Genomic DNA, 26,938 nt, shown 5'->3' on the forward strand with positions numbered 1-26,938 from the left:
AAGTGCTAGGATTACAGGCGTGAGCCACTGCACCTGGCCTTTTTTTTTTTTTTTTTTTTTAAAGTTTTTGGAGAGCTGAGGTCTCCCTGTGTTGCCTAGGCTGGTCTCAAACCCCTGGGCTCAAGTGATCCTCCCTCCTTGGCCTCCTAAAGTGTTGGGATTACAGTTATGAACCACTCCACCGAGCCCATTCCTCCTAGACTAAATCTTCATAGAAAAACTTACACTTCCGGCCGGGCGCGGTGGCTCAAGCCTGTAATCCCAGCACTTTGGGAGGCCGAGACGGGCGGATCACGAGGTCAGGAGATCGAGACCATCCTGGCTAACACGGTGAAACCCCGTCTCTACTAAAAAATACAAAAAACTAGCCGGGCGTGGTGACGGGCACCTGTAGTTCCAGTTACTTGGGAGGCTGAGGCAGGAGAATGGCGTGAACCCGGGAGGCGGAGCTTGCAGTGAGCTGAGATCCGGCCACTGCACTCCAGCCTGGGTGACAGAGTGAGACTCCGTCTCAAAAAAAAAAAAAAAGAAAAGAAAAACTTACACTTCCAATAATGTATTTGCATTTTACGATGTCAATAAAACTTCCTAAAGATATCTTATGAAATTGGTGTCTTTTCCCCATTGATACACATGATTTTTAACATGATTGGCAATCTTTCAAAAGCAATTTCCATTTTGCCCCAGAACTGTGTTCCCCTTGTGAATGAATTTTCAAATTAAAAGGCACATGGTCAGGAAAACCGGATTTAATTTAAAGGCCATTGTTTTAGAATTGATTTATTTTTCTCGCCACTGGGATCCTTGCCTGAAAGGCGGCTGTGGGCAGAGGGTACACACTCCCCCTGCCCCCAGCGCAGAGAGGGACGCAGCCTCCCTGCACCCGCAACAGCGCTTCCTGTTCCCTGTGCCCGGTACTCCCAGATGCCCACAGAGCCGGTCACCAGCTCACGTGTGTGAGGCCGACTGGGGGAGCCCCTGCCTGGCTCCTGTGCCTGTGACCAGTGTTCCTGTGGGGCCCTGGGGCCAATGCTACCAGCGTTGGTGTTTTCCCAGGAAGTTGGGAATCAGGCATCTGGTGGCTTCTGGTTCCAGTTCCTCCATGTGCTTTAAGTCTGGGCAGGTTTCCGGGTCCTGGTTTTGACTGATGAGGAACCTGACTCCCATGGGGGAGGCCAGTGGCTGCAGCAGGACCCTGGGCAGTGGCAAGGCTGGCCTTCATGACAGTGTCCTCCTCGGGGGTCCTGTCCCAGGCTCTTCATGACTCCCCTGGGGGCTTCTTAAAAGTGCAGATTCCTGGGCCCTGCCCTGGCCCCACCGTGGGGAGGGGTGTCCTGGAAGATGCATCTGCCCAGGGCTGCTGGCCGGTCCACACGCCTGCACCTGGAGGCCCACTGCCCACATCTCAGGCAGATAGGCCTGGGGGATGTTTGGGGACCCAACTCGTGGTGCAGAGAAAGCCCCTTTCCCACCCCACACGCTCCCGGTGGTGGCCTGTCCTGTGGGCCCGGAGGGCTGGGTGGGTGGGGCCGGGGACCCATGACCACGCTCGCTGGCCTCTGTCCCTTGCCCAGGCAGGGACAAGAGGCCAAGCTGGTGTCCTGCAGTGCACAGTGGATGCTGGTCGGGGGTGTGGAAGCTGGGTCTCCAGCAGGCAGGGACGTGCCAACAAGAAGGGTCACTGTTCCTCATTCAGGGTTCAGTGGGAAGAGAGGGTATGGCTTCAGTGGGAATTCAAATGATGCTGACTTGAAAATGCAGCCAATGCCCATGTCCCAGGCATAAGATCATGAATAATGTTTCACTGACCAGTTCCTGTCTCTCTTTGTCCTTGCTTCTCTCTGTCTCTCTGTCTCTCTGTCTCTGTCTCTCTCTGTCTTTGTCCCACTTTAGCCTTTGGGAGGGGACAGCTCACAGGCTGACAGATGAGGTTGTGTATCCTGAGCATGAGGTTTTCAGGTCTCACCCACGCTGTAGCATGTCAGAGCTTTGTTGCTTTTCAATGTTCCATTGTTTGCTGGCACCATGGCTCACGTGGCCGGCCCTCTGCTGATGGGCATCTGGGCTACGTGCACCGTTCAGCTACCGGGAATGGTGCTGCTGTGAAGGGAGCTGGGATTTTGTCACCCACCTACTGTGCATGGCAAGTCCATTTCCGTCTCTGGGCTCAGGTGGCCCATCTGCAAAATGAAGGGGATGCGACCCAGTGGCCTCTGGCGGCAAAACCTTCCCAGGCTTGTCCTCTTGGATCTGAGGGAATTTCTTTCCTCCCAGTCCGGCCCCTGCAGTGCTGCTGTCCTTCGGGACACGTGCCTGGGGCCCCTCACTCGTTTCCACCCAGCCTTAGCCCACACACCTGCACCAAGAGGCTACCCCACTCATACTGCTCAGCCCAAACGGACCCACCATGGGGCACGGGCAGGTTCTGCCCTCCCCCGGGGCCCTGTGCCAGCCTCACCTGGGCCTGCGGTTCTGCTTCCTGTCACGTCCTCCCATTTTAAATGAACAGGATGGTGCAGTCCCCATGCACACCCTCAGCTCCACTGGGGTGTTAGACAGCCCAGCCCAGCCCAGGATCGGAGGCCTGCAAGGGCACACCTGCCTGGCCACGTGATGGTGAAGGGGGGTGGGGCAGGGCAACCAAATTAACTTCCAATTCTGAGAAAGAGCCCCTGGGACATTCACCACCAACTGTGTGACCTTAGGCAAGTCACTTAACCCCTCTGAGCCTTGGGGCTCCTGAAAAGTGGGTGGAGTGGTCACGCTCACCTGGGGGGAGGTGGCGTGGGCCAGCACCCTCTAAGCTGCTTGTCCCAGGCCATCATGGCTCACTGGCCACACCCCAGCCTGGCCCGTGCCATTTCTCCAGGGCCTGGCATGTGGTGGCCCAGGAGCGTGCCACGGGCTTCTATCAGCTCCCGCCTGCCTGGGGAAGGACAAAAGCGACAGGTTCCAGGCCATGGCCTGCACCCCTGCTGGCCGTGGGCAGGTCCAGGCCTGCCTGCCTGAGCACTGCAGGGCAGTGGCCAAGCCTGTCCCATGGCACCTCACCGAGAACCTAGGAGGCTGGCCCAGGGGAGAGGTCACCTCAGTCAGGGCTGGGGGCTGTGGGCAGGGCGGGCTAGGGTTTCCCTGTCCCCTCCCCCTCAGCATAGAAAAGGGACCCCAGCTGTGCCCCACCTGGACACTGCTACCTCCTCATGGGTGTCCAGGGCCACTGGGAGCTGGACACAGGGGCTCTCAGGGAGCAATGGTGGAGATGAAGACCAGCGGATGGGCGCCGGGTCAGGGCTCCCCATTCCCTGGGTGTCTCCTTCTCAAGGCGTGACCACCCAGGCAATGGCTGGCTCCAGGACAGGGCAGCCTCTCGTTCCCAGCCTGGCCAGCCTTCCCTGTGGGGCTGGGGTGCAGGGAGGAGCCCTGGCTCAGAAGGTGAGGGGACGTCTGTGTCCCCCAGCAGTTGGCACAGCAAAGCTCTGGCCTGGGGCTCGGCTGCAGCCTCCAGGGCATCCCTCGCACACGCTGTTCCCCAGATGGGGCGATTGGAACCTGAACCACCTCCAGGTCCCAGGCATCAGGGAGACCCCAAACCTGGCTGCATCCTCCAGGCCAAACCTAGACACAGTGGATCGTAACAGACCACAGGCCTCACACGCTTGTCCCAGCCCAAGCATCTCAAAGAGTCTGCTCTCCCGAAGGCCCTCAAGGCAGCCCCAGGAGTGGGTGCTGCTGTCACCCCCTCTTCCGAGGTGGCGGCTCTGAGAAGCACCTGCCTGCCCAGGGCGCCCCCGCGGATAGGTCTGATCCAGGCCCGCCACCTCCAAGGCAGAGCTGCCCACCTGGCCCTTGGTTTCCAGCCGCAGGGAGCGGGATGGACGAAATGACAGTGGAGAGGGCACAGGGAGGGTGAGGCGGGGGCACCTGCCAGTGCTCGAGGGATGTCCCAAGCAGGCCCACCTTCCTGCTGCCCACCCCACCCTCGCCCCCGCCGAGGCTGTCACAGGAGGACAGAGCACAAGTTCCCAGGGCGCTCAGGTGTCACTCTTTCCTTCCTGCAGAGCGAGCTGCCCTCGGAGGCCGGTGTGAGGAAGATGGCCCAGTCCACCACCACCTCCCCCGATGGGGGCACCACGTTTGAGCACCTCTGGAGCTCTCTGTGAGTGCGCTCGGCTGGCCAGACCTGGGGGCTCCCCTGGGAGGCACTCTGGGCTAGCCTCAGCCACCCTCGCTGGGCTAACTGGGCCAGAGCAGGAGGGGTGGCCCCGGGAGGACTCTGGGCTAGCCCCAGCCACCCTCACTGGGACTCTGAGCTAACCTTGGCAACCTTCTCTGGGATTCTGGGCTAGCCTTGAACACCCTCACTGGGCTGACTGGACCAGAGCAGAAGAGGTAGCTCCACACTGGTCTTCAGCTAACCTTGGCCACCCTCATCAACTTGGGGACAGGGCTGGGTCAGAGGGGCAGGGAAGGGAGACCACTGCCCTAGGCCTTCCCTGGGGACACAGGACCAAAATTCAGACTCTTTTCCCAGGTTTGGAAAGGACCCATGGCCAGCAGAGGCCCAGAATAACAGAGGCCATGACTGGCTCTGCCTCTCTGGCACTCACAGCAGCCCTGGAGGAGCAGGTGGAGGACAGAGATGGCATGAGAGGGAGTGGGAAGGGCAGGAGACATAGGCCTCACCAGGAGTCTCGGGCTATCCTTGAGCTCTGGGCCTGGGAGGTATGGGGGTGACGCCCAGACTGGGGACTGACAGCTTCTATTTTCCTCTCCCTGCCCCAGGGAACCAGACAGCACCTACTTCGACCTTCCCCAGTCAAGCCGGGGGAATAATGAGGTGGTGGGCGGCACGGATTCCAGCATGGACGTCTTCCACCTAGAGGGCATGACCACATCTGTCATGGTGAGTGGGGGACTGCCCTCTGTAGAGGACTGGAGTAGGGGCAGAAAATGTGGCCTGTCCTGTCTTGGGAGCCTGGCAGAACCAGGAGATAGCCTCTTGGTTGTACAGCTTCCCCTGTGCGTTACTCAGTACACTTCAAATTGCAAAGGAGAAAATGTACCCGCTCATGTAACTGTCAATCCAGAGATAGGAATGGATTCAGGCATGGCTGGATCCAGGTGTAGGAAGGGCTTCAGGCACGGCTAGATCCAGGTGTAGGAAGGGCTTTGGACATGGTTGGGTCCAGGTGTAAGAAGGGCTTCTACAGCTGGATCCAGGTATAAAAAGGACTTCGGGCACGATTGGGTCCAGGTGCTTCACAGCTGCCTCTCGCAGTCTCTTGGCCTGCTTTCCCCTGCAGTGGCTTTGTTTTTAGGCAGCCTCTCCACTCATGGTGAAGAGGACCAGGCTGCCCCAGCATGCCCTATCCCTGTGGAGAGGAGATCCCTCTTTTCCCATAGTCTAGCAGTCCTGCCTCTCGTTGATCTGAATGTGGTCAGGGGCCCATCTCTGAGCCAGCTCTGTGCCTCTGATTGGCCTGGGCTCCACCATCCCTGGAACAGGGTGAGGATGGAATGGAGTGGGGCGAGCCTCCCCACACAGGAATCCCCAAAGGAAGATGGAGGTGCTGTTTCCAGTCGAAGAGGACTGGATAGGGGGCAGACAGGGTCAGTGAGGCCTCCGGCACCCCATCTTGGCAGGCTCCCCCATTCCTGGGAGTCTCAAGCCCTGCCCCATTGGCTGCTTCTCTGGGGGAAAAGGCCAGGCTGTGGGAGCTGGTGGGAGCCACGCTCCTGCCTATCTCTCCGGCCGCCCGTAGCAAGGCATCGACTCTGCCAGGAGGTGGATGGCAGGTGGGCACCACACACAAGGAGAGGGCAAAGATTCCGACCCCGGGCCTGCCCCGCTGGACTCGTCGGCTGCTCGGCCCCGCCCAGGGATTCCTAGGTGGGGAAGTTGTGCGCGGCTACGGGGAAAAACAGCCCGAACTACGTGAACTACAGGGAGACACACGCACCCAGAACAGCGCCTCTGGGGCAGGGTCGGTCCTCCCTCACTTACGCTCAGCAGCCCTGAGGGAGGGAGGCAGTGCTGGTCCTCTAGGGGCCTGAGGGCACCCAGCCTGACCCTCCTCCTCCCTCAAGTCCCCATTCCAGGAGCTGGAGCCCCTCCCTTGCCCCTGCGCATGACTGTCTGAGGCACAGGCCACCCTGAGCACTGGAGGGAGTGGGGGCCGTGGGGCTCCAGTCGGAAGGAGCAGAGTGTAGTGGGGTCGGGGAGGCGGAGGTGCCATATTGCCCGTTCCGTCTCCATCGCGGATGCTGGGCTGGCACAGAGCCATGTGGGGCCAGAGAAGTCACCTCCTTGGGCAGCAGCAGCCCCAGGGTGGGGGGCTTCTGGAAGGCGACAGCGCCAGGGGGGTCCATTCCTCCGAGGAGCCCCTCAGCCTGGATCTGAGGGTTCGACCACCCGCCCCTGCCCTCCCACCCCTGCTCAGCCTGGATCTGAGGGTTCGACTGCCCGCCCCTGCCCTCCCACCCCTGCTCAGCCTGGATCTGAGGGTTAGACCACCCGCCCCTGCCCTCCCACCCCTGCTCAGGAGACCGTCCCAGTGGAAATGCTCGACAGTGTTCCGCACGTGTCTAGTTCCATGTTACAGGCGAGGAAACTGAGGCAGATGCTGGGAAAGGGTGGGCTGGGGATGGGGCTGGGTAGTGCAAGAAAGTGAGACTGTGACCTCCCCCCTCTCTCCCTTTGGAACAATTCTGTCAGCTGCTCTCTGGGGACAAGGGTCCTGACCCCACCCCCTCCAGGTCCCCTTCTGGACATCCGTGTCCTCCAATCTGGGGAGGGGCAGGAACTGGCCGCTGGATCCCAGGGAGGGAGGGAGGAAGACCCATAAGATTGTCCCCTGAGTTCCGGAAGCCTCCTGACCCCAGGTTGCTCAGCCCCCACTCCCCCTGCAGAGGGCAGAAGGCCCCTAAGATGGCACAGACCCGCCCTGCGTCAGGAGGAGGACCTGGGCTCAGGGAGGCAGAAGGAGCAGTTCTGCATTCCTGTGGGTGCGAAATGCTTGTCCCCCCACAGCGCCAGAGGGTTCTCTGAGCTCCACATCAGGATCTGGTCCGAGCCCCCGCCTGCTGGAACGTGCTACTCCCCAGCCACGGGGTGACGGTGGGCCTCGAATCTCCACAAACAGCAAGGTGGCCGGATCTGTCAGGCAGTGACACGCCTCCTCCCAAAGCCACGTATGAAATTCCTAGGTGCACAGCTCGGCTCACGGAGATGGGGGATTCCCTGGAACAAAGACTGGCCCAGGCCTGCGTGGGGAGAGCCAAGCCTCATTCTGACCCCAGCGCCCAGCCCCCTCACGACAGCAGCTGCTGGGCCAAGAGCATGCTGTCCCCTACCCCTGACCCCCATGGGAGCACCAGGTGCAAAGACCAGGGTGACTCCAAGGGGTGCCAACTGGCCGGCTTGGGCAGCCTGGCATAGAGCCCAGGGCTTAGCTGCCCTAAGAATGGCCCCTGGCCCGCTGAGTCCAGGGATCCCAGAGTGGGGCTGGAGCTGAACTGGGAGGCGTTGTTTTAAAGTTCAGCCCGGGAGCTCAGGGAAGCTGCTGTGCTGCCAGGGCCAGGAACCTGGACTTGGCTCAGTGTGGATGCAGGCATGTGGGACTCTGAGTGCCCCCCAGAAAACTGCCATCTGCAGCTCAGGGGCCCAGTTCTAGCCCCACCACGAGGCTGGTGACCTTGAACAAGAAACACCACACAGGCCCAGCCCGGGGTCAGACAGATGGTTCTAGTGCTGGATGTTTCTGGGGCTTCCGACAGTCCTGAGTTCGTGGCTCAGGTGGGGGGCCTGCTTGTGGAAGTGGCTGCATGTGCACCCGCCCCCACCTGCCCCTGGCGGCTCCCTCTGGCCACTTGTCCCTGGGTATTGGTGGCATCTGGCCGCTCCCATACTCAGGGGCGGGTCTGGGACTCATCCAGCAAAGGGGCCTCAGCTCGGGCAGGCACAGTGCTTGAGTGCGGAACACCTGTCCTCTGCAGTGGGGTGTGCCTTCTGCATCTGGGGGACGCGGGTCTCCCTGTATCACGAGTGGGCGGATTGGTTCCCACTGTACACAGGGTGTCTGAGGGATGCCTTAGCCACCTGCTTAACAGCTGTGGGAGACAGGCAGAATGGGTGGTTTCAAGCTCCCACAATTCTCTGAGCCTCCATGTCCTTGCTGGTGAAGTTGGGGTGACGGGGTAGTGTAGCAGGACGAGCTGCAGACAAAACTCCTCAGACACCAAGTTAAAGAAGGAAGAGGTTTATTTGGCCGGGAGCATCGGCAGGACTCCAGGCCAGGTTTTGGGTCTGGTTCCTAAGCGCTGGGCTACCTGCCTTTAGTTTCGCTTTTCTTTCTTTTTTTTTTTTTTTCTGAGTATAAAACAATATGAGAGGGTCTGTCTCTCTTCCTTCATTTCCCCCCTTTGAGACTCTCACTTTTTATCAGTGGGAGTTCTCACTCTTATTTTCGCTACTTTTGTCTTCCTGTGCAATATTGATAATGTGCAGATCGATACTGATTCATATAGTACACTTGTGCTGATACGTAACATGCAGTGACATTGAGTACTGGGTTATGTGCTCGGCTAATTGCAGAAACAAATTTCTTGTTTTTCCTGGAATTTCTGGTACTGGCACATTCAATTCATCATAGAAGGTTTGATATTCTGGTTCAGGAGAGTGTTTGTAAACGTTTTCTCAAACCACGATGTTTACCTGAAGACCTAGTCCAGCTCCATCAGGTTTTAGGGTTATACGTTCTCTTTTTTCTAGCGAGGATTAAGGGGGTTGGTTATTACTAGTTCTGAGGTGTTACCTGGACCACTGGTATAAGAAGGGCCACTTTTCCCTTGCTGAAGGTGGACAGGATTTTTTCTTTCTTTTTTCATTCAAGTAGCCTAAATGACACAAGACCAGTATCTACATTTATTTTCACGTAGTCTTAATTCATGATAAATGTACTTATTTTTGCCCTATAGTCTCTTTTTTAATTAAGAGAACCACATCCTACTTTTAATTTATTATTATTAATGACAGCACAGGCATCAAATTTTAAGGTGACTTGTTTGGGCACCTACTTTTTTTGTTTTGTTTTGGCTAACGCTTTAATCGTATCATTCATGAGGCCCCACCAGTCTTCAGTTCTTAATCTTATTTTAAAAACTGTGATCATGGGAGACTCAGATGGGGCATAACACACATCGGGTTGGTCATTTCCTGGGCTACATACCTTGTATAGAATAACATTATACAAACAAGTTCTTTTTAGAGTTCCAGTACACTTATAATGACCATAAAATAATAGGACCATCGCAACTTTTTGTCCTACTTCAGTGACTTGATGTATACACTGCGAGCAGCCCTCTGTCTGAGGAAGGTCAGTTGAAGTCCTTACTCTACAAGTCCAAATTTTAAGGAAAACGAGTCCCGCAATGAGTTTCCTCATGCTTCAGCCGTGCGTGGAACAGTCAGCTTCCGGGTGTGACTGGGGCAGGGCTTGTCGTCTTCTTCAGAGTCACTTTGCAGGAGTTGGAGAAGCTGCTTGTATCCACGTACAGCTCCCAGTCTACTGATGTTTCAGGATGGTCTCGGAGGTTGGGGGCAATAGTTTAAACTGAGTCCAACACCTCTACATAGTTATGTTTAACTGGGCTCTCTGATATCGGGAGCAAGGTGGCGTGGTTTAGAATGTTGTAAACTTCAATGGTTATGCAGGGATTTTCACAGAGCAAGCTTTGGTATCTAGTTAGTCTAGCATTCGTTAGCTAATGGTGTCCTTTGGTATTTATTAAAGTCACCACAACATGGGGGCACTTTATGTTTAGGTTTTGCCCAAGAGTTAGCTTATCTGCTTCTTGTGCTAACAGGGCCGTTGCTGCCAGGGTCTTTAGACATGGGGGCCAGCCTTTGGAAACCCCATCTAGTTGTTTTGAGAGATAGGCCACTGGCCTTGGCCAGGGCCCTACAGTCTGGGTTAAAACTCCAAGTGCCATTTTTTTTTTTTTTTCCTGACACATAGGGTGTAAAGGGTTTTGTCAGGTCAGGTAACCCCAGGGCTGGGGCCAACATGAGTTTTTCTTTAACTCATGAAAAGCTGGTTGCTGTTGATTGTAATAGATGTAGTTTATCAAATCTACATTTTTATTAACTGTCACCCACTAAAATATTGACTTAAATCTGTAGCTATTTGATTTCAAGCTTTAAAATGATCTGGTGTTCCTTGCGGGGCTCCAGTTGCATCTAAATAGATGTGAGAGTTGAAAGACCCATAAGGGGCTTCTCTCGCTTTACAATGTCTTATTTTTTTCTCCCTCTGGTTGATGAAATGCCAGGGTGAAAGGGATAGCCAAATGGACTAAAGCACAAGTGCCACTCTAGTTAGTCGGCAGAGTGCCCAGTAAAGGTCCACCACAATACCACCACACATCTGCTCGGGGATGCACCCTTGCTGACTGATTGATAAGCTCTTGAAAATTCTTAAGCTCACTACATCCTTTCAGGTCTCCAAGGAGTGCTAAGTCTCCTCCCTGTTGTGAGAGACATGAAGTGAATTTAGCGTTGGGAGACGGAGGCTGGATGGCCTTCGGGGACTGACCTGCAGGGTGCTGGACTTCGGGATATAGCAGAGAGAGCTTGGCATGACTTATTACTCCAGGCTGTAGAATCCTGGAAAAGAGCTACCATGCAGCCTACACCTGGTCAACTGAAGGACCACCTTAGTGAAAAGGGGACAGTCTGGGCCTCTGGCCTGCCATATGCACAAGCATAACAATTGCTTTTGTTTAACGTGCAGATGGAATATTTGATCCATTTTAACCAGGCATTTGCATCTTGGTATCCTGTCTTTGTTGCTAAAGTTTGTTTTAAGTCTTTAACTTCTAGTAGTAAATGAATGTATGGTTTTAGGAAATTACAAAAAACAGTTGGGGCACCTATGGCATGTTGTACCAACTATGGCATGAAAGCTCTACATCGAGGGGCAAGACTCCTGGTTGGCACTGGGGTCTTTATCAAAATCTCCCTGGATTAAATGGTCCCAGTTTACTAATGCCCAGTCTGAAGAGAGTCAGGAGGGACAGAAGTACTTTTCTGAAGTGGAAAACTGTTTTTGACATGTCAAGTCCTCACAGGGTATAACAAGGCAAGCATTAAATGCAATAGTTTGAGGTGAAGTTGACATGGTTATATTAATAACTAGATGGTCAGCAATAGAACAAGAAAAGAAGAAAGAGTAATAGAACAGATGAAAAGAGTTAGATTTTTCTTAGCTTTAGTTTGGTAGGGTTTTCCCCGGGACTATGGCCCACGACTCTGGAGGGGGTGGCGCTTTCTCGACTCGGGTGTGATGAGTCCATCCTTTTGTGCTGTACGAACAGCAGTCTTGGTGGTTAACAGCACAAGGTAGGGTCCTTCCCAGGCTGGCTGGAGTTTTTCTTCTACCTTTCAATGAGAATATGATCTTCAGGCTCATGCTGGTTTACCGGAAATTCTAGGGGTGGTACATGTGCTAAAAGACTTTTAGTTTTGAGGGAAAGGAAAGTGGAAGATAAACCAAGTATATAATTTCTAAGAAATTGACTTTTTGTTTTAAATGTGGGGACCTTGGCAGTGGACTTTATAGTCCTTAGTGCCTTTTTACTGAGAAATCTCCTTTAGCACCTATTTTTATTAATTTTTAGACCAAAGAAAGCTAAACACTATTTTATATTTAATAATGCTTTTTGTTTGATTTTTATACCAGATAAGTTAAATTTTATCTTTATATTAGTGTGTTATTAATGTTAAACTTAATTTTAATTAAACCTTTTAGACATATTTATCTAATTTTTAATGTCTGACCATAAGGTAAGATTTTATAGACTCTTTTTACCCTTTTATAATTTTTGCTAAAGAGCAGGTTGGTGCTTTAAGAAAAATCTGCTATGCTTTTATTTTAATGTCCAGTTTACAGAAAAACTGGATGATATCTCTTTAATTTTAGCCAATGTTTACACACATAATTTTCTTTCCAATTAACATTTTAAAACTTGATTAAACCTTTAAAACAAAATATACATATTTTTAACCTTTCAATGTAGGTAAAAATTTATATTCTTATGCCTCCTTATAATTCTTACCAAAGGTATATTTTACTTTTCTTATATATCTTGCACATAAACTGTTTTTTTTTTTTTTAAGTTTTACATTCAGGAGGCCTAGTTACTTTTAAATTATACAACATTTCTTGCATAAATTCTTTTTTAACACACTTTTTTTATAACTTTTGTTTTTGTTTCACGACTTTTACAGGCAATTTTTCGACATGCCTTAACTTTCTGACTTATTACAAACATTTCTTTCTTTAAACAACCAGTTAATTTATTTCAGGGCAAGAATTTACCATATAACACTCTTTTTATATAAGTTCCACCCCCCCCCCTTTTTTTCCGAAGACAATAACCATTCTTTTCCAAAGCGAACTTTTTTTTATGTCTGTGGACTAGACTGTCTAAGGCCACAAAAATAGAAGTTACTATAATACATGTTACACTGTTAACTTTTAGCAAACTTTACTTTTGTTGAAAACCTTGTAAGTTTGGGATTTTAATTATCCTTTGCTATTAGTAAGACCTTGTTTTGTCCAAATTAACTTAGAACTGGTATAGATGACTTTTTTTTTCTTCACTACTTGTATATCTCTTTCTTCTTTTTCCTCTTTGACTTCGTCTCTCTCTTTGACTTCCCTTTTGCCTCTGTCTCTTCCTCTCTCTCTCTCTGCCTCTCTCTTTCTCTCTCTCTCCCTCCTGACTCCTTCTTTGTCTGTCTCTTCCTCTCTGTCTCTTTCTTTTTCTCTTTGCCTTTTTTTCTCTCTGTCTCTTTCTTTTCTCTCTCTCTGCTGGTCTTTCCTTGCCTTTGGCAGCTGCTTATGCTGCTGTTCTCTCAACCACTGTGTGTTGGGGGCGAAAATCAGCTGTAACCAAGTGTCTATATACAGGAGCTGGTGTGGATGCCCTGGCTTGCAGATTACCTTGTGCCATACCTTTGAAACAAGGGACCTGTCCAGGTTTCCTTCTAATGACCAACCTACCTCTAATGCTGGCCAGTCTATCTTACACAAAGTTTTAAGTTTTCTTGGTGTCATAGTACTCCATAGTCTCTTAAATCAGTTTTTGAAATTTTTCAACATAGTTCCTAGTAGGGTGGGCTTATTTGTGCCTGACCCATGCTTCTTCAAGACAAAACACCATGCTCACACCACGCTCACACCACACACACCCTGCAAAACAAGGAACAGGTAAAAAGGGCACATGCACACTTTTGCAGTTTATACTAAACCAAAATCAAAACCAAAATCAGAATATCCAGAAATCCAAGCCAGGTCAAAACCAAAACCAAAGCATCAAACAATCCAAGTCAAGTCAAAAACAAAAACCAGGCCGGGCACGGTGGCTCAAGCCTGTAATCCCAGCACTTTGGGAGGCCGAGACGGGCGGATCACGAGGTCAGCAGATCGAGACCATCCTGGCTAACACGGTGAAACCCCGTCTCTACTAAAAAATACAAAAAAATAGCCGGGCGAGGTGGCGGGCGCCTGTAGTCCCAGCTACACGGGAGGCTGAGGCAGGAGAATGGCGTAAACCCGGGAGGCGGAGCTTGCAGTGAGCTGAGATCAGGCCACTGCACTCCAGCCTGGGCGACAGAGCCAGACGCCGTCTCAAAAAAAAAAAAAAAAAAAAAAAAAAACCAAAGTGCTGGTACAGGCACACCATGGGCGATCAGGCCACGCTTCCACTCAAATGGAGTAGGCAAGTTCCTAAGACCAGTCCTGTCAAGCAATTCAAACCAAGTCAAAACCAAAACCAAAGTGCCGATAAAGGCATGCCGTGGGTGATCAGGCCACGCTTCCACTCAAATGGAGTGGGCAACTTCTCAAGACTAGCCTTACCATATTTCAGATGTCCAGATTCCAAGTACCAGTTCTTTCCCGGTGTTCAGCCACTGCGTTGATCCTCCATGGCGGCCTGCCACACACTGCTCTGGGGAGGTGTCCCACCAGGGCAAATGCCTACCTGGGAGCACGCTTAGGATCTGTTGCTCGGGCTGGTCGGAGTCCCCTGCAGGGATGTTCCACAGGGCAGACTTAAGCTGCCGAAGGAGCTGCCTCGACCATCCGCCAATCACCTCACTTCCCAGTCAGGGAACCAAGAAATGTAGCAGGACAAGCCACAGACAAAACTCGTCAGACACCGAGTTAAAGAAGGAAGAGGTTTATTCAACTGGGAGCCTCAGCAGGACTCCTGTCTCAAGAGCCGAGCTCCTCGAGGGAGCAATTTCTGTCCCTTTTAAGAGCTCACAACTCTGAGGGGGTGTGCGTGAGAGGGTTGTGATCGATGGAGCAAGCAGTGAGTACGTGACAGGGGCTGCATGCACCGGTGGTCAGAGTGAAACAGAACAGACTGGGAAGTTTTACAATGTCTTTCTATAATCTGTAGATAATATCAGTTGCTAGGTCAGGGGTCGAATTTTAACTACCAGGCTTAGGTCAGGCAGGCCCAGGCCTGGTTTCCGGTCTGGTTCTTTGGTTTCGGGTCTGTCCTAGGCGCCGGGCTACCTGACTTTAGTTTCGCTTTTCTTTTTTTTTACTGAGTGTAAAACAATATGAGAGGGTCTATCTCTCTTCTCTCAGTAGAAGCCCAGAACAGAGAGCCCTTTGGGAGGTGTGGCATAGCCTCTGGGGTGCCAGGTGCTGGATGCTGGCTCTGCCCAACCCTGTGGGCCTTGGACAACCCTCCTGCCACACTGGCCCCTGCAGAGGAGGCTGAGTTTAGGCAGTTCAGGAGAGTGGGGCGTGGACAAGAGCAGTCGAACCCTCAGTGGGCCTTAGAGGAGTCCCAGGCCACAGACTTACTGGGGAGACTGTGAGCTGTGTGTGGCCACAGCAGGAAGCAGACCCCGTGGTCACTGTGGCCATCTGACTGGGACGGCCCAGAAAGTCCAGCAGACTGAGGTGGGTGTGACTGGGGGCTCCGAGGCCAGATTCGCTGAGCTCAGGACCCACCCCTTCCCTTCTGAGCTGGGCAACCCTTAAAGAATTATGTAGTCCTCTGGGCCTCAGTTTCCTGTCTACAAATGGCGCTACTGAGAGGCTCCAAGTCACCCACTGAGGTTTGAGGATGTCCAGTGGTGCCGGGCCCATCGGGAGCATGTGACAAACGCTAGGTGTGAGGGTGAGGGCAGGGGAGGCCCTGTGTTTAAGAAAGCTACTCCCTCGGAGACCAGAACAGCAGAGCCAGAAGGGCCTAGGATAGGATCTGGGACCAGGGCCTACTGCCCTTGCCCGGCACGGTTCCTGCCTGAGCTGCCCCGTGCCTTAGGCTCTGGCTGTCCCTGAAGACCCTACGTGGCTCACAGGGACCTCACTCTAAAACAAGTCCCCCTTCTGCAAGAGGAGAGCAGGGGGAAGCCGGTGGCCCTGGCCTCCCCGTGGGCTGGGGAGGGTGAGCCGAGGAGCCACAGCTAAAACTGGCCCAGCCCCTGCCCTCTCAGTGCCCCAGCTGGTTCCCTGAGTGAGGAAGGCTTGATGGGGTTCTGGATGCCACGTGGGTGGGGCCTCCCCTGGCCACCCCCACACCGTCTGGGAAGAGCTGCAGAGGATAAAGCTCTCTCGTGTGCTCACAGGGTGGGAGGAGGCAGTGTGGGCGTGACTGTGGGGACGAGGGTCCTAATCCTCACCCGGACCCACCCGAGGAGTCTCTGCAGTGCTGGGCCTGGGCTTGGGGGCGAATCCCTGCCCCTCTGAGCGCCAGCGTCCCCTCAGACAAAACCAGCGCAGGGCAATGAGAGACCTGTGGCCCCTGCTAGCTCTCAGGATGCTTCGCAAGGAGGGAGGACACAGGAGGGGAGAAAAGAGGAGGGAGGCAGGTGTCTCCTCCCTCCCCCCCTTCACTCTGCTCCCCTCCCCTCCCCTCTCCTCCCTAGAGCCTCCTCCAGGCCTGGCCCCTCCCCCGCCCCTTCCCGCCTCTCCTGGCGCCTTTCCCTGGTGACAGCTGTTGTGGGCAGGTGGGCCACAGAGCAGGGTCTACAGCTGGTGGGGCAGAAGGCGGGCCGATGTACCCCGGGGGCCCTGGGAACCAGCGGTAGGACAGACGCCTGGGGTCAGACCCTTCGGACACTTGGGGGCTTGAGACCCCAGAGGTCACCCCAGATAGGCCTTGGTGACTTTAGGGAGAGGCATTCCCCCCATGCCCAGAAGAAGGAAGGGTGCGGGCCCTGTGTGCATGTGGCCCCCAGGAAGGGGCAGGCGGACAGAGGGAGAAGGACACCCCTCCCTTCCAAGGGGGATCTGTAGCCGGAGGAAGGGTGGGGTCAGGCGTGGGAGTAGGGAGGGGGCTCAGCTCGCCATGGTCAGCTCTGAGACCCCAGCCCACCCATTACCCCCTCACAGAGAGCCCCCACGCGGCCTTTCCTTCGGTGAGCTTTCGTGACAAAGCACTTTGGGGCTGCGAAGAAGTGAGCTCCACCCACACCGGGGTCTCAGAGCCTGGCAGCTTCTGCGGCCTCTTCCGTGGGTGGGATGAAGCCAGCTGCCCAGGGGACCCTGTTCTACGAGTTTGGCCTTGAACTGACACATCGCAGGCACCAGAAAACAAAGTCCCCCTATCCCTCCTGGCACAGATGCGGTGCCTGGAGAGTACCGTGGGCTGCGGCAGCGTGGTTCCCCACCTGTCCTGCCGCCCAGGGTCCCGCGGAAACCCTAGTGAGTCAGAAGCAGAATGAAAGCGGAATGGAGGACCCAGCTGGGAGGGAACCTAGAGGAGGCACTAAGGGCCAAGCCAAGGGAGGGTGGCCCCAGGTCCCCTGTCCCTGTCCTCTGCAAGGCTGGGCTTTGGGAACATTTGCAGAAAGCTGGGTGCTCCTCGGGGGCAGAGGCCAGTGGTTTTGGGTGCTTTCGAGTTGCAAACACGTAGCTCAGCCGCGCTGTGACCCCTGCAGCCCAGATGGTGAGGGTGGAGAGATGCGGGGTCTCAGGCACGGTGCCCTGGGCATGGGTGGGGCTCCTGCTGAAGGCAGCCAGGCCGTCTTCCCTCCTCACGTCCTTCCCCTCGGCGCTCTCCATTTGCCTGTTTATAAAACCGTCCGTCTGGTCCTGCGCACGGGACTGGCCTGAGTCTCCTTTTCAATCCATCGTTCCCTTTGGCAGGTGAGGGCACTGCCTGCAGAGGCTGGGAATGTGCCCCGTGGGGGTGGGGAGCGGAACCCAGGCCCCGCCTCCGCCCGGCTCTGAGTGTCTCTCCATCCCTGGGGAGCCCACCCCGAACCCAAGAAGGGTCCCAGGCTCAGAAGCAGAAGATACCCCCACCCCCAGGGCATCTCCCATCCCAGCAGGAGTCTCCAGGGGCTCGCCCTGGGCTCTCCTGCAAGGAGGCTGCTGCTTTCCCCAGAACCTCCAGTCTGGGCCCCAGCCGATCCCCTGCAGGGGCCTTCCCAGAGACGCCCTTCCTGAACCTGGTCTACCAAACAAAACTGTCTTTTTCTCAGTTCTGTCCTCCTGAGTGCCGCCGCCTTGCCTGTTGGGGGCTGAGATCCTCAGCCACAGGAAGAGGTGGGCATCCAAGACTCGCCCGCTGCTGGGCTCTCCAGGCCCCAGCCCCTTGGGGCACAGTACCCGGAATCGTCCTTTCATCCTCAGCCCGGCCTGCTGGTGGGGCAGGGCGGGTCCTCGGGGCTCCTCAGGCAGCTGCAGTCCAAGCCTCCCCTGCCCTCCTCCAGCTCTCTCCGGTCTCCTAGAGGTGGGGGTGGGGAGCGATGGAGGCCCCTGTGGCTCTCGGTGGGGACGACAGGGAGGAAGGAAGCTGGGGAGATGGAGACAAGAGAAAGGAGGCAGGTGGTTTGGGAATTTGGCAGGAAAAGGTTGGAAGGAAAGGGTCTCCGCATGGATTTCTCAGCCCTCGTAGGCGCCATGGCGCCCTGGGGACTGGAAGTGCGGGTCCGCAGGCCCTATTCCCCGGGTTTGTCTGGGCATGGATGCCCTGCCTGCTTCCCGGGGGACTCGGGCCCCTCTGCCAGGGGCAACTTTGTACCAAAGACAGCTGAAATACAATGGAAATTCAGACAGCCTGACAGGGAGTGGCAGTCACCTTAAAGGCCCCACTAGTCGGGTGTGGGGCACCACTGCAGAGCCACTGCACCTCACTGGCTGTGCCAAGGCCGTCCACGCCTGCAGTGGGCCCCACAACCGGGCTTTTCTTTGGCAGCAGTGGCTTGTCCCTGTTTCCTAGGGGCTTGACCAGTGCCAGGGTGGGCTCCAAACACACGGCTCTGGGCTCTTAGACTCACCCCTGCTTTGGGCAGGCGGTGGAAGGCAGGCCCCACAAGGGCTGCTCACTCCCGTCACCTGTCTCCCTCGGGGGTCTAGGGTTGCAGCCTCCTGAGAGCCCCTCCTCTCCATGCAGGCCTTGGACTGGTCCCGGCGGACCACCAAGTTCCCCACGCAGGGGGAAGATGCGCCCCACCTGGGTCACCAAGGGAGGCGCCACCATCTCTCCCCCTTGGGGTGGCCCAGCCTTGCCTACCATGATCTCCAGGGCCAGGGCTCAGCCCTCATGCCTGGGAACAGAGGCTGCTTTGCTGGGTGAGGGCCTGGGGCCCCCCGAGCCTTCCCCAGGCAGGCAGCATCTCGGAAGGAGCCCTGGTGGGTTTAATTATGGAGCCGGCGCTGACCGGCGTCCTCGCCCTCCCCGCGCAGCCTCCTTGGTGCGGTCCAACACATCACTGGGCAAGCTGAGGCCTGCCCCGGACTTGGATGAATACTCACGAGGAATAAAGGGGTGGGCCGCGGGTTTTGTTGTTGGATTCAGCCAGTTGACAGAACTGAGGAGATGGGAAAAGCGAAAATGCCAACAAACGGCCCGCATGTTCCCGAGCATCCTCGGCTCCCTCCTCCCTAGCTGCCCAGTCTCTCCCCCTCGGTCCACGCTGCCGGGCGGCCACGACCCTGACCCTTCCCCTCGGGCCGCCCAGACCCATGCCTCATCCCGCGGGACACCAGTTCCCCGGCGTGTGCAGACCCCCCGGCGCCTACCATGCTGTACGTCGGTGACCCCGCACGGCACCTCGCCACGGTAGGTGTGACGCGCCCTTCACAGGACCTCTTCGGGGACTTTGCAGGGGATTTTACTGCGGTGGAGGGTTCAGAGGGGCATCCTTCTGCCTGACTTCCTGGCCCAGCATCTGCTGCCAGTTGGGGTGAGCAGAGGTAGGAAGGGAGGCGTTGAGGGGCTAGAGGCAGGTCCCGGGCATGGAGGCAGGGCAGATTCGGGCTCCAACAGCCTGTGCCCACCTGCTGGGCAGGGACCCGCAGCCAGGGAGAGGAGGCCGGGTCTGTGCCGATGGGGCTGCTGTTGCTTCTGCCTTGTGCTTGGGGGTCTCTGATGCTCCTTGGCTTTGGTCCAGGCTCAGAGCTTCCGAGGTGCGCTGCTCTGCCGCGGCCGCCAGGAGCTCAGTGCGCCCTGGAAGTCACCTTTCTCCTGGGCTTGGGTGTGAGGCTGACCCCGCCCTCACCTGGGAATGTGCTCATTTGACAGCAGTGGCAGACGGGGCTTCTTGTCAGCCTCACGGGCTCTTCTCCGCCTGGGTCTGAGCTCCAGGGCCAGGACCTGTGGCAAACTGGGCTCGAGGCCTCTCATGTGCCGTCCCCCGTGCAGTGGGCAGCTGGCCTGGCAGAGGGGAGGGAAGGGCCTGCAGCTTGTGGTTGGCCCCTGCAGCCTGAGCCCTGGGGACCTGGCCTCACTTCTAGACTTGCCAGGTCCCTGGTGCCAGGCAGGCACCAGCTGCTAATTGAGAAGGTGGAAGGCTGGGTACAGCTGCTCCATGCAGGGCCGCTCCTCCTCCCAGGGAAGCAGACAGCTGGGGCCGTGGGGACCTCTGCCACATGGGAAACTCAGCCATGGGCGGGGAACAGCGGGCAGGCAGGCAGAGTCCAAGTGCCCCCAAGCTCTGCTGGCACCGGGATGCAGAGGCACAAAGATCTAGGGACAGAGGCCTTTGGAGCCATGGGCTCCAGGCAGTGTGATCAGGGTGTGTGTGACAGCGATGTGTGTGAGTGTGCACACCAGTGTGCACATCAGTGTGCATGTGGCAGGTGGGTATTGGTGTGCATGCATGTGTGTGTCTCAGTGTGGATGTGCATGCAATACGCAGGTGAGGATACGTGCAGATGTGTGTGTGTTATGGGTGTGTGTACAGGCTGGGGTGTGTGTGTGCATACACATGTTTGCATATGTGTTGTGGTGTGTGTTCGTGTGTGCGGATTGGTACTGCAGGGGTGATTGTGTGATTTAGGTGGGTAGGTGCTCATGTGTTTCTGTGTGTGTGTTGTGATGGGTACATGTATGTTCGTGCCTGTGGCTGTGTGTTCCCAGGCAAGGCTTTGAGAAGAGAGGCAGTGTGTGTGTGGCCCAGAGGGTGGGTGAGGGTGTGGGTGACCCAGCTCCACAGCATGCCCGGATGCTGGCTCCATGCACGTGAGTCTGGTGGCACCATGGCCTCTCCACCTGCCTGTGTGATCTTTTTATCTGAAACCCAGTGCTGGGACTGCAGCCCAGAGCCGGCAGCGGCTACATCGGGCATGGGGTGTCCCTCTCTCCCTTGTCTGGCTGTCACCCACTTGTTCACTGATACGTGTATCCACCAACACATTGCTATTAGAAACACACAGAGGCCTGGGGCTCCTGGGGGGGCAGACTTATACCCCAGACTCTTGATTCAGGAGGTGTGTGAGCTGGGAGGGGCTGTCTCCTGGCTGCTGGACTGCCTGGAACCCAAAGTGGAGCCAGAAGCCTCGGGTGGAGAGGCCAGTGTCACTGCCTGGCCAGCCGAGAAGCCTGGGGACCTGGGGGGACTCTGGTACAATCTTTTCCCTTGAATGGAGCAGATGTCGCCATGTGACTCGCTCTCTGGGGGACTCCACCAAGGTTGAGTATGTGGCCACGCAGACTCCATTCCCAGGAGGGGTGGGGAGGTGGAGCCCTGCTGCCCTGGCCTGCAGATCTTCTCTGCCTGCAGGAGCTGCTGGTGTCCACTCGGCTGCTGCTGCCCGGTGCCCTGGGCGTTAGCAATGGCCAGCTGTGCCATCACTGTGTTTCTTTTTAGACCGAGGATTACTGTGGTTCGTTTGTTCATTTGTTGATCTGTCCCATCAGCAAGTGTCCACTGGGCACCTTTGTGTGTGAGGCTGAGTGCCAGGAGCAGGTGGAGGCAGTACCCAGAGCCAGCCGTGTCTCCAACACCTCTTCCTTCTCGGGGGAGGCGGGCTAGGCGGGGCCATCCTAATGGGCTGGGTGGTGACTCAGTTTCCCTGTTTCTGTGCCAGAGAGAGTATTCCTCATCGTACTGCAGGAACATGTTTTGAGAGAGAAAATGGTATTCTGCCCAAAGGGTTTTAAACCCAAAGTGAGCGGATAGAGTTATATTGAATTGGTGGTTTTGTGCGGCCCTGGTCATTCCTATCGAAGTACAGCGGCTGCTCTGGAGCCCGCTGGGCCAGCCTGGCCCTGGGAAGAGGCGTCTGGGTTGCAGGACACTGTCTGAGCCCTCAACTGGGCCCACCAGTTGCCCCAACCTGGCACAGGATTCCAGGTGTGGGCTCGGAGTCTGTCTCCCTGGCACCTGCAAGCTGAGGCTTTGGACAGTGACACTTCTCTCTGAGCCTCAGTCTCCTCTGTGACTGAGACAGACTTGACCGTAGCCGCTCGGCTGTGGGGACCAATGGGAGCCACTGGTTACTTGCTGCAGATGGGGACGCAGGGAGGCCTGGCCTGGAGAGCTGCAGCCTCAGCCCCTCCCCCCGCAATCCCAGCCATGCAGCCTCAGCCTCTCCTCCTGCAATCCCAGTCATGCCTCCGCCCTCCTCCCACAATCCCAGCCATGCAGCCTCAGCCCCTCCTCCCACAATCCCAGCCATGCAGCCTCAGCCCCTCCTCCTGCAATCCCAGCAATGCAGCCTCAGCCCCCTCCTCCTGCAATCCCAGCCATGCAGCCTCAGCCCCTCCTCCCTCAATCCCAGCCATGCAACCTCAGCCCCTCCTCCTGCAATCCCAGCCATGCAGCCTCAGCCCTCACTCCCTCTTGTCCCAGCCATGCAGCCCCTCCGGCCTCCTCACCACCCAGTCCCAGCAGTACGGCCTCAGCCCCTCCTGCCACTGTCCTTCCTTCGGCCTCAGCCTCCATCCGGCCTCCGGTCCCCTCCTGTCCTTCCATCCCTCCCTGTCCTTCCTTCCTCCATTCCTTGGCCTCCAGCCCCTCCATTCATGGCCCTGTCCTTCCATGCCTCCTGCCACAATCCCAGCCATGCAGCCTCCAGCCCCCCTCCTGTCCCAGCCTCCAGCCCTGCCTGTCCAGCCATGCAGCCTCCAGCCCCCTCCCTGATCCCAGCCATTGTCCCTCCTCCCACAGTCCAGCCATGCGGCCTCGGCCTCCACAGTCCAGCCATGCGGCCTCAGCCCTCCATGATCCCAGCCATGCAGCCTCAGCCCCTCCTCCGCAATCCCAGCCATGCAACCCCTCCCCTCCTCCTGCAATCCCAGCCATGCAACCTCAGCCCCTCCTCCTGCAATCCCAGCCATGCAACCTCAGCCCCTCCTCCGCAATCGCAGTCATGCAGCCTCAGCCCCTCCTCCCTCAATCCCAGCCATGCTCTTCACTTGCTTTCCACACCGTCCTTCCGCATGGGGGACTGGATAATCCCATGGTGGCTCTGGCCAAACAAGGCCACGTTCTGAGTCTGCAGCTCCAACACACTGGGGTTGATCAATGCCCAACCCTGAGGTGGACACAGAGACGTTGCCCACTTCTCCTGCCTGTAGCAAGGAAGGAGCTGGACGCGTGGGGCCCCTCTAGAGGAGGCTGAGCGCTGGAGACGTCGGAGCTGGGCGCTGTCCACCCACACCTGGGAGTCTCCCTGACTTCCCAGATTTCCAGCTCATGGCCCCTTGCCGCCCACTTCCACCTGGGGCCGCTGTTCTTCTGCTCTAGGGTCTCAGGAGGTTAGCCAGGGTGATGGGAGACACCCCTGGCTCTCCAGCACCCTCTGTATGGAGGGGCTCCAGCCTGCCTCGCTGCAGCGCCTGGGCTGTCCACCCTTGGGCTTGGCCTGTTCTCACCCTGCCCCTCCGCATGGCGGGCATCCATCCATTGCAGGAACGTGGCCACCCCTGTGCCAAGGAGCAGCATGGACAGGTCCAGAGCTTTGGACCCCCTGTGTGCCCCATGGAGCCGGTGCCCGCTCTGTTCCTGCAGAAAGTGAAGCCTCTGGGCAGGACAGGCCTCCAGGACAGGGCCCTGGGGCCAGGGGAAGCCAATCAGTGCGGCAAGCTGCAGTTACTAGGCGCCTACTGTGTACGTGGGGCTATGGAGTCGAGGGATGCAGCTGGCAGACGTTCTGGGAGGGCCCCCGGCTGCAGTGCTGGGGATAGACCACAGGGGGGCAGGGCCGAGGCCAGGAGCCGCTCACAAGCTGGGGCCATCCAGAGGAGGGGGCAGCCCACTGGCCAGGGGGTGCAACGCTGTGGGATTCTGGGCAAGATTTGCTGGTGGGCTGGATATGAGGGGAGGGGTGGGGGGACCCCAAGTTTTCTGCCCTGAGATGGGCAGAACCGCAGCAGAGCAGGGGTGAAAACGCCGTAGTCGGCCGTTGACTGTGGCCATGGCCGTGGCCGTGGCCTTGGCTGTGCTGGAGACGCCCAGCAGCCATTGCACAGCTGAGAAAGAGCTGCATGCAAGGAGGAGGACAACGAGCGAGCAGTTCCCAAAGCCCCATGAGGGAGGGGTATCCAGTGGTCCTGGGGCCTGAGAAGTGTGACCACCTGGTGGCTCAGACCTGTGTGCGTCAGAGGAGGTGGTGGGTGGTGGTCAGGTGTAGGGTCGTGTTTGAAGGTGACCTTAGAGGAAGAACAGGGGAGGATTCCAGAAAGATGCTGAGGTTCTGTTTGCAGCCTTGCGGGGGGCTCTGCTGCTCCCCAAGGCAGGAAAGGCTGGCAGGGTCCAGATGGGAGGTGGGTAAGGAGTTGGGGCCACACTTGCAGGAGCGGCCACGTGTACACTCAGTTGCTGTTGTGGGCAGGCAGGCTGTGGAGATGACCTCCAGGGAGTCCTGGGCATGGGTGCTTACAGTCAGGGCTCTGGGGGATCTGCACGGAGGCAGGGAGAGACAGCGGCTGGAGCCGAGCACTGGGCACTCCGACATCTGAGACACCAAGCGGAAGGGGGAGATGCGGAGGGGCAGCCTGGAAGGCCAGGAGAGACCAGGCACAAGGGGCCGGCTGGGAGAACAGAAAAGGGACTGGGGCTTGGCAACCAAGAGGCTGCTGAGTTCCCATGGTTGGAGAGGGCAGGGCCCAGCTGGGAACGGCTCATGGGATCGCTGAGTGCAGCCTCAGCAGCCTCCCGCGTCCTCCCAAGAGAGGGCTGAGCATGGCCCAGGGAGCCCCAGCATCCTCTCCAGGACTTGTGTCCTGGAAGACCCCAAGCAGTGGTGGGGCTCGGGCCACCTGGGGCCAGGGGAGGGACCAGTTGTCCTAGCTGGAGATCCAGGGATCAGAGGAGCCACCCCGCTCACCTGCCAGCTGTGCCTAGTGCACGCCTGCCTCCGGCCCCCCTGCCACCCCCCTCCAGCTGCTATTTCTGTCTCGCTCGTTCTGTCTCCCATTGGGCCTCCCCACAATCACCAGCCTAGTTGGACCTCAACTTGCTAGACCCAAACTGAACTCCTTATCTTCCCCTGATGGGGGACGGTGCCGCACCTCAGCTAGCTGGAAATCCACTCTCCCCTTTGCTCAGGCCAGAGCCCTGGAGGCACTCTCGACGCACCTGAGGTCCTGTGAATCCTGCCTGCAAACGTAGCCGGGGCCCCTGCGCGGCCCACCGCGCACCCCACCTCGCACCCGCGGCCCACCGCGCACCCGCAGCCCACCTCACACCCACTGCTCAGACACATCTCACAGTTGCTGCCTTTGCTGATGCCCGCCCTGTGTTCTCAACACCAGAGCCAGAGGGAGCCCTTTGCAGACCCGCACGTCTCTGCTCAGTTCCGACCGCCTCTCCCGCTGTCCCCCAGGGCTCCGTCTCTCCCTGCACGGGCCCTCGGCCCTTCCTCTGGCTGCAGGCTCTCTGCCCTGCTGGTCCCCAGCCTGAAAACACTCCCAGGCCCGCTCAGTACCTGGGGCAGATCTTTCCCTTCCTGCAGGGCCGCCTTCACCTTTTCCTGAGCCCGTCCTTGCCTGGATGCCAGCCCTGGCCCCTGTGGCCAGCTCTGTTTCCGAGACCACTTTTGATCCTGAGCCCCTGCACGTTCGCCGCCTGGTTTATTTATTGTCGTCAGCATGGAGGGCCGGGGCCGCGTCTCGTGTCAGCTGCCGTCTCCCTGCACCTGCGAGGGTGTCAGGATGTCAAGCCTAGGAAATGGGTGTGAAGAGCTGACTTGCCTTTGTGGGAACTGACCGAGGCCAGCACACTGGGTGGGACCATCTGTCACTCCTGAGCCCACTAACTGGGGAGGGGACAGGCAGAGCAGGGCTGGGAGACTCCTGAGCAAGCATGCTGCTGTCTCTCTGGCTCCGGGGCCTCTGCCCTCTGCCTCGATGGCCCCCCACAGCCGTCCTGGACTGTCTTCTCCACCCTTGGGCTCCTGCTCCAATGTCCCCTTGTCACCTAGGGCCATCGCAGGTGGCATGCCCCGTAACTGCCTCTCCTTCCCTGTGCCCTGCACTGCGCCCCGTAACTGCCCCCCCTCCCCGCGCCCTGCACTGCGCCCCGTAACTGCCCCCCCTCCCCGCGCCCTGCACTGCGCCCCGTAACTGCCCCCCCTTCCCCGTGCCCTGCACTGTGCCCTGTAACTGCCTCCCCTCCCTGCGCCCTGCACTGTACTTGTCACAATTCAAATTCTCGGCTCAGCCACTAATATGTGCTGGGAGGGGTCCAGGAAGCCCTGCTAAGCACCTGTCAGCGTCTCCAGCACGGCAGGAGGCTGTTACAGGTGGGGCCTGATTCACATCTGCAGGATGGTTGGATGGATGGACAGGTGGACGGGCAGGGGCGTGTGTTCAAGGACATAGGATGTCAGGGCTGACACCTGGGTTGGGCTCCGGGGTGCTGGCAGCAGGGTTTGGAGAGGGGAGAGAAGCCTGTGTGAGCTGTACCTTCCCCCTTGTCTTCCCAGCACTCAGCACTCTGGGTGGGAGGCCCTGGACCAGCCCGTTCAGGTGGTTAAATAAAGTCTGTGCATCCTGTGGGCCACCTGCCTCGCACAGGCAGCAGCACAGGGCCTTGAGGGGGTGTGGCCTGCATACCCCACTGTGGCCTCCCACAGACACTCAGGGTCCAGGCTGCCCCTCGCTGCGACCTGGAAGGGAGGGGCTGCTGGGCTAGGCCTCTGGAGGAGGCTTCTCAGGGGAGGTGGGCTCTGAGCGGGATCTGGGAGGCAGGGGGCAGAAGCTGAGGGGTGTGGAGAAGGGTCTGGGGGAGGAGGTGGAGGCACCATGAGGGGACTCCAGGGCGGTTAGCAGGTGGAAGGCAGTGAGGGTTGAGGAGAGGATGGGGCGAGGCCCTTGCACCAGGCCGCAGTGGGCAGCTCAAATGTGGGTCCCTGGAGGCCCAGGGGGCACCAGGCTACCCTGGAGTCATCTGAAGTCACCTGGGGGTGTGGAGGGAGACGCGTCTGCAAGGCCCGCGTGTGGCGCTAAACACAGAGTGGGTGCTGCAGACGGGCTCCACCGCTGCAGGCAGGTGCAGGCAGGATAGCAGCGGTGGCCCTGGGCCTCGCAGTCCTGCAGACACACGTCTGGGCAGCCGTGCGGGGCTTCTGGGGGCGCGTTTCTCCGGTGTGAGGTGTGGAAAGTTCCACATGGCCCTGGCACGGGATTGGGCAAGGCCTTCCCTCAGCCCCGGGTGAGAGCAGAGGGTGCTGTG

The 26,938-nt window shown here is 57.3% G+C and overlaps 1 protein-coding gene and 1 long non-coding RNA gene across 3 annotated transcripts in view; one reads left to right on the forward strand and one right to left on the reverse strand.

Moving 5' to 3' along the window:
• TP73 (tumor protein p73) overlaps positions 1-26,938 on the forward strand; it is a 91,400-nt gene that overhangs the window by 28,829 nt on the left and 35,633 nt on the right. For both annotated transcript variants that reach the window (XM_021935355.2, XM_031663793.1), the window contains exons 2-3: positions 4,059-4,156; positions 4,783-4,903. In XM_021935355.2, coding sequence (XP_021791047.1) covers positions 4,092-4,156; positions 4,783-4,903 — 186 coding nt within the window. In that variant the 5' untranslated portion in view covers positions 4,059-4,091. The remainder of the gene's footprint in view (positions 1-4,058; positions 4,157-4,782; positions 4,904-26,938) is intronic.
• LOC103888125 lies at positions 18,779-20,099 on the reverse strand. The gene is made up of 3 exons (XR_652524.4): positions 19,317-20,099; positions 19,059-19,210; positions 18,779-18,847 (listed from the first exon to the last, which is right to left on the reverse strand). It is a non-coding gene; the product is annotated as an uncharacterized LOC103888125 (long non-coding RNA).

Source organism: Papio anubis, chromosome 1, assembly GCF_008728515.1.
Source record: "Papio anubis isolate 15944 chromosome 1, Panubis1.0, whole genome shotgun sequence".
NCBI classification, from domain to species: Eukaryota; Metazoa; Chordata; class Mammalia; order Primates; family Cercopithecidae; genus Papio; species Papio anubis.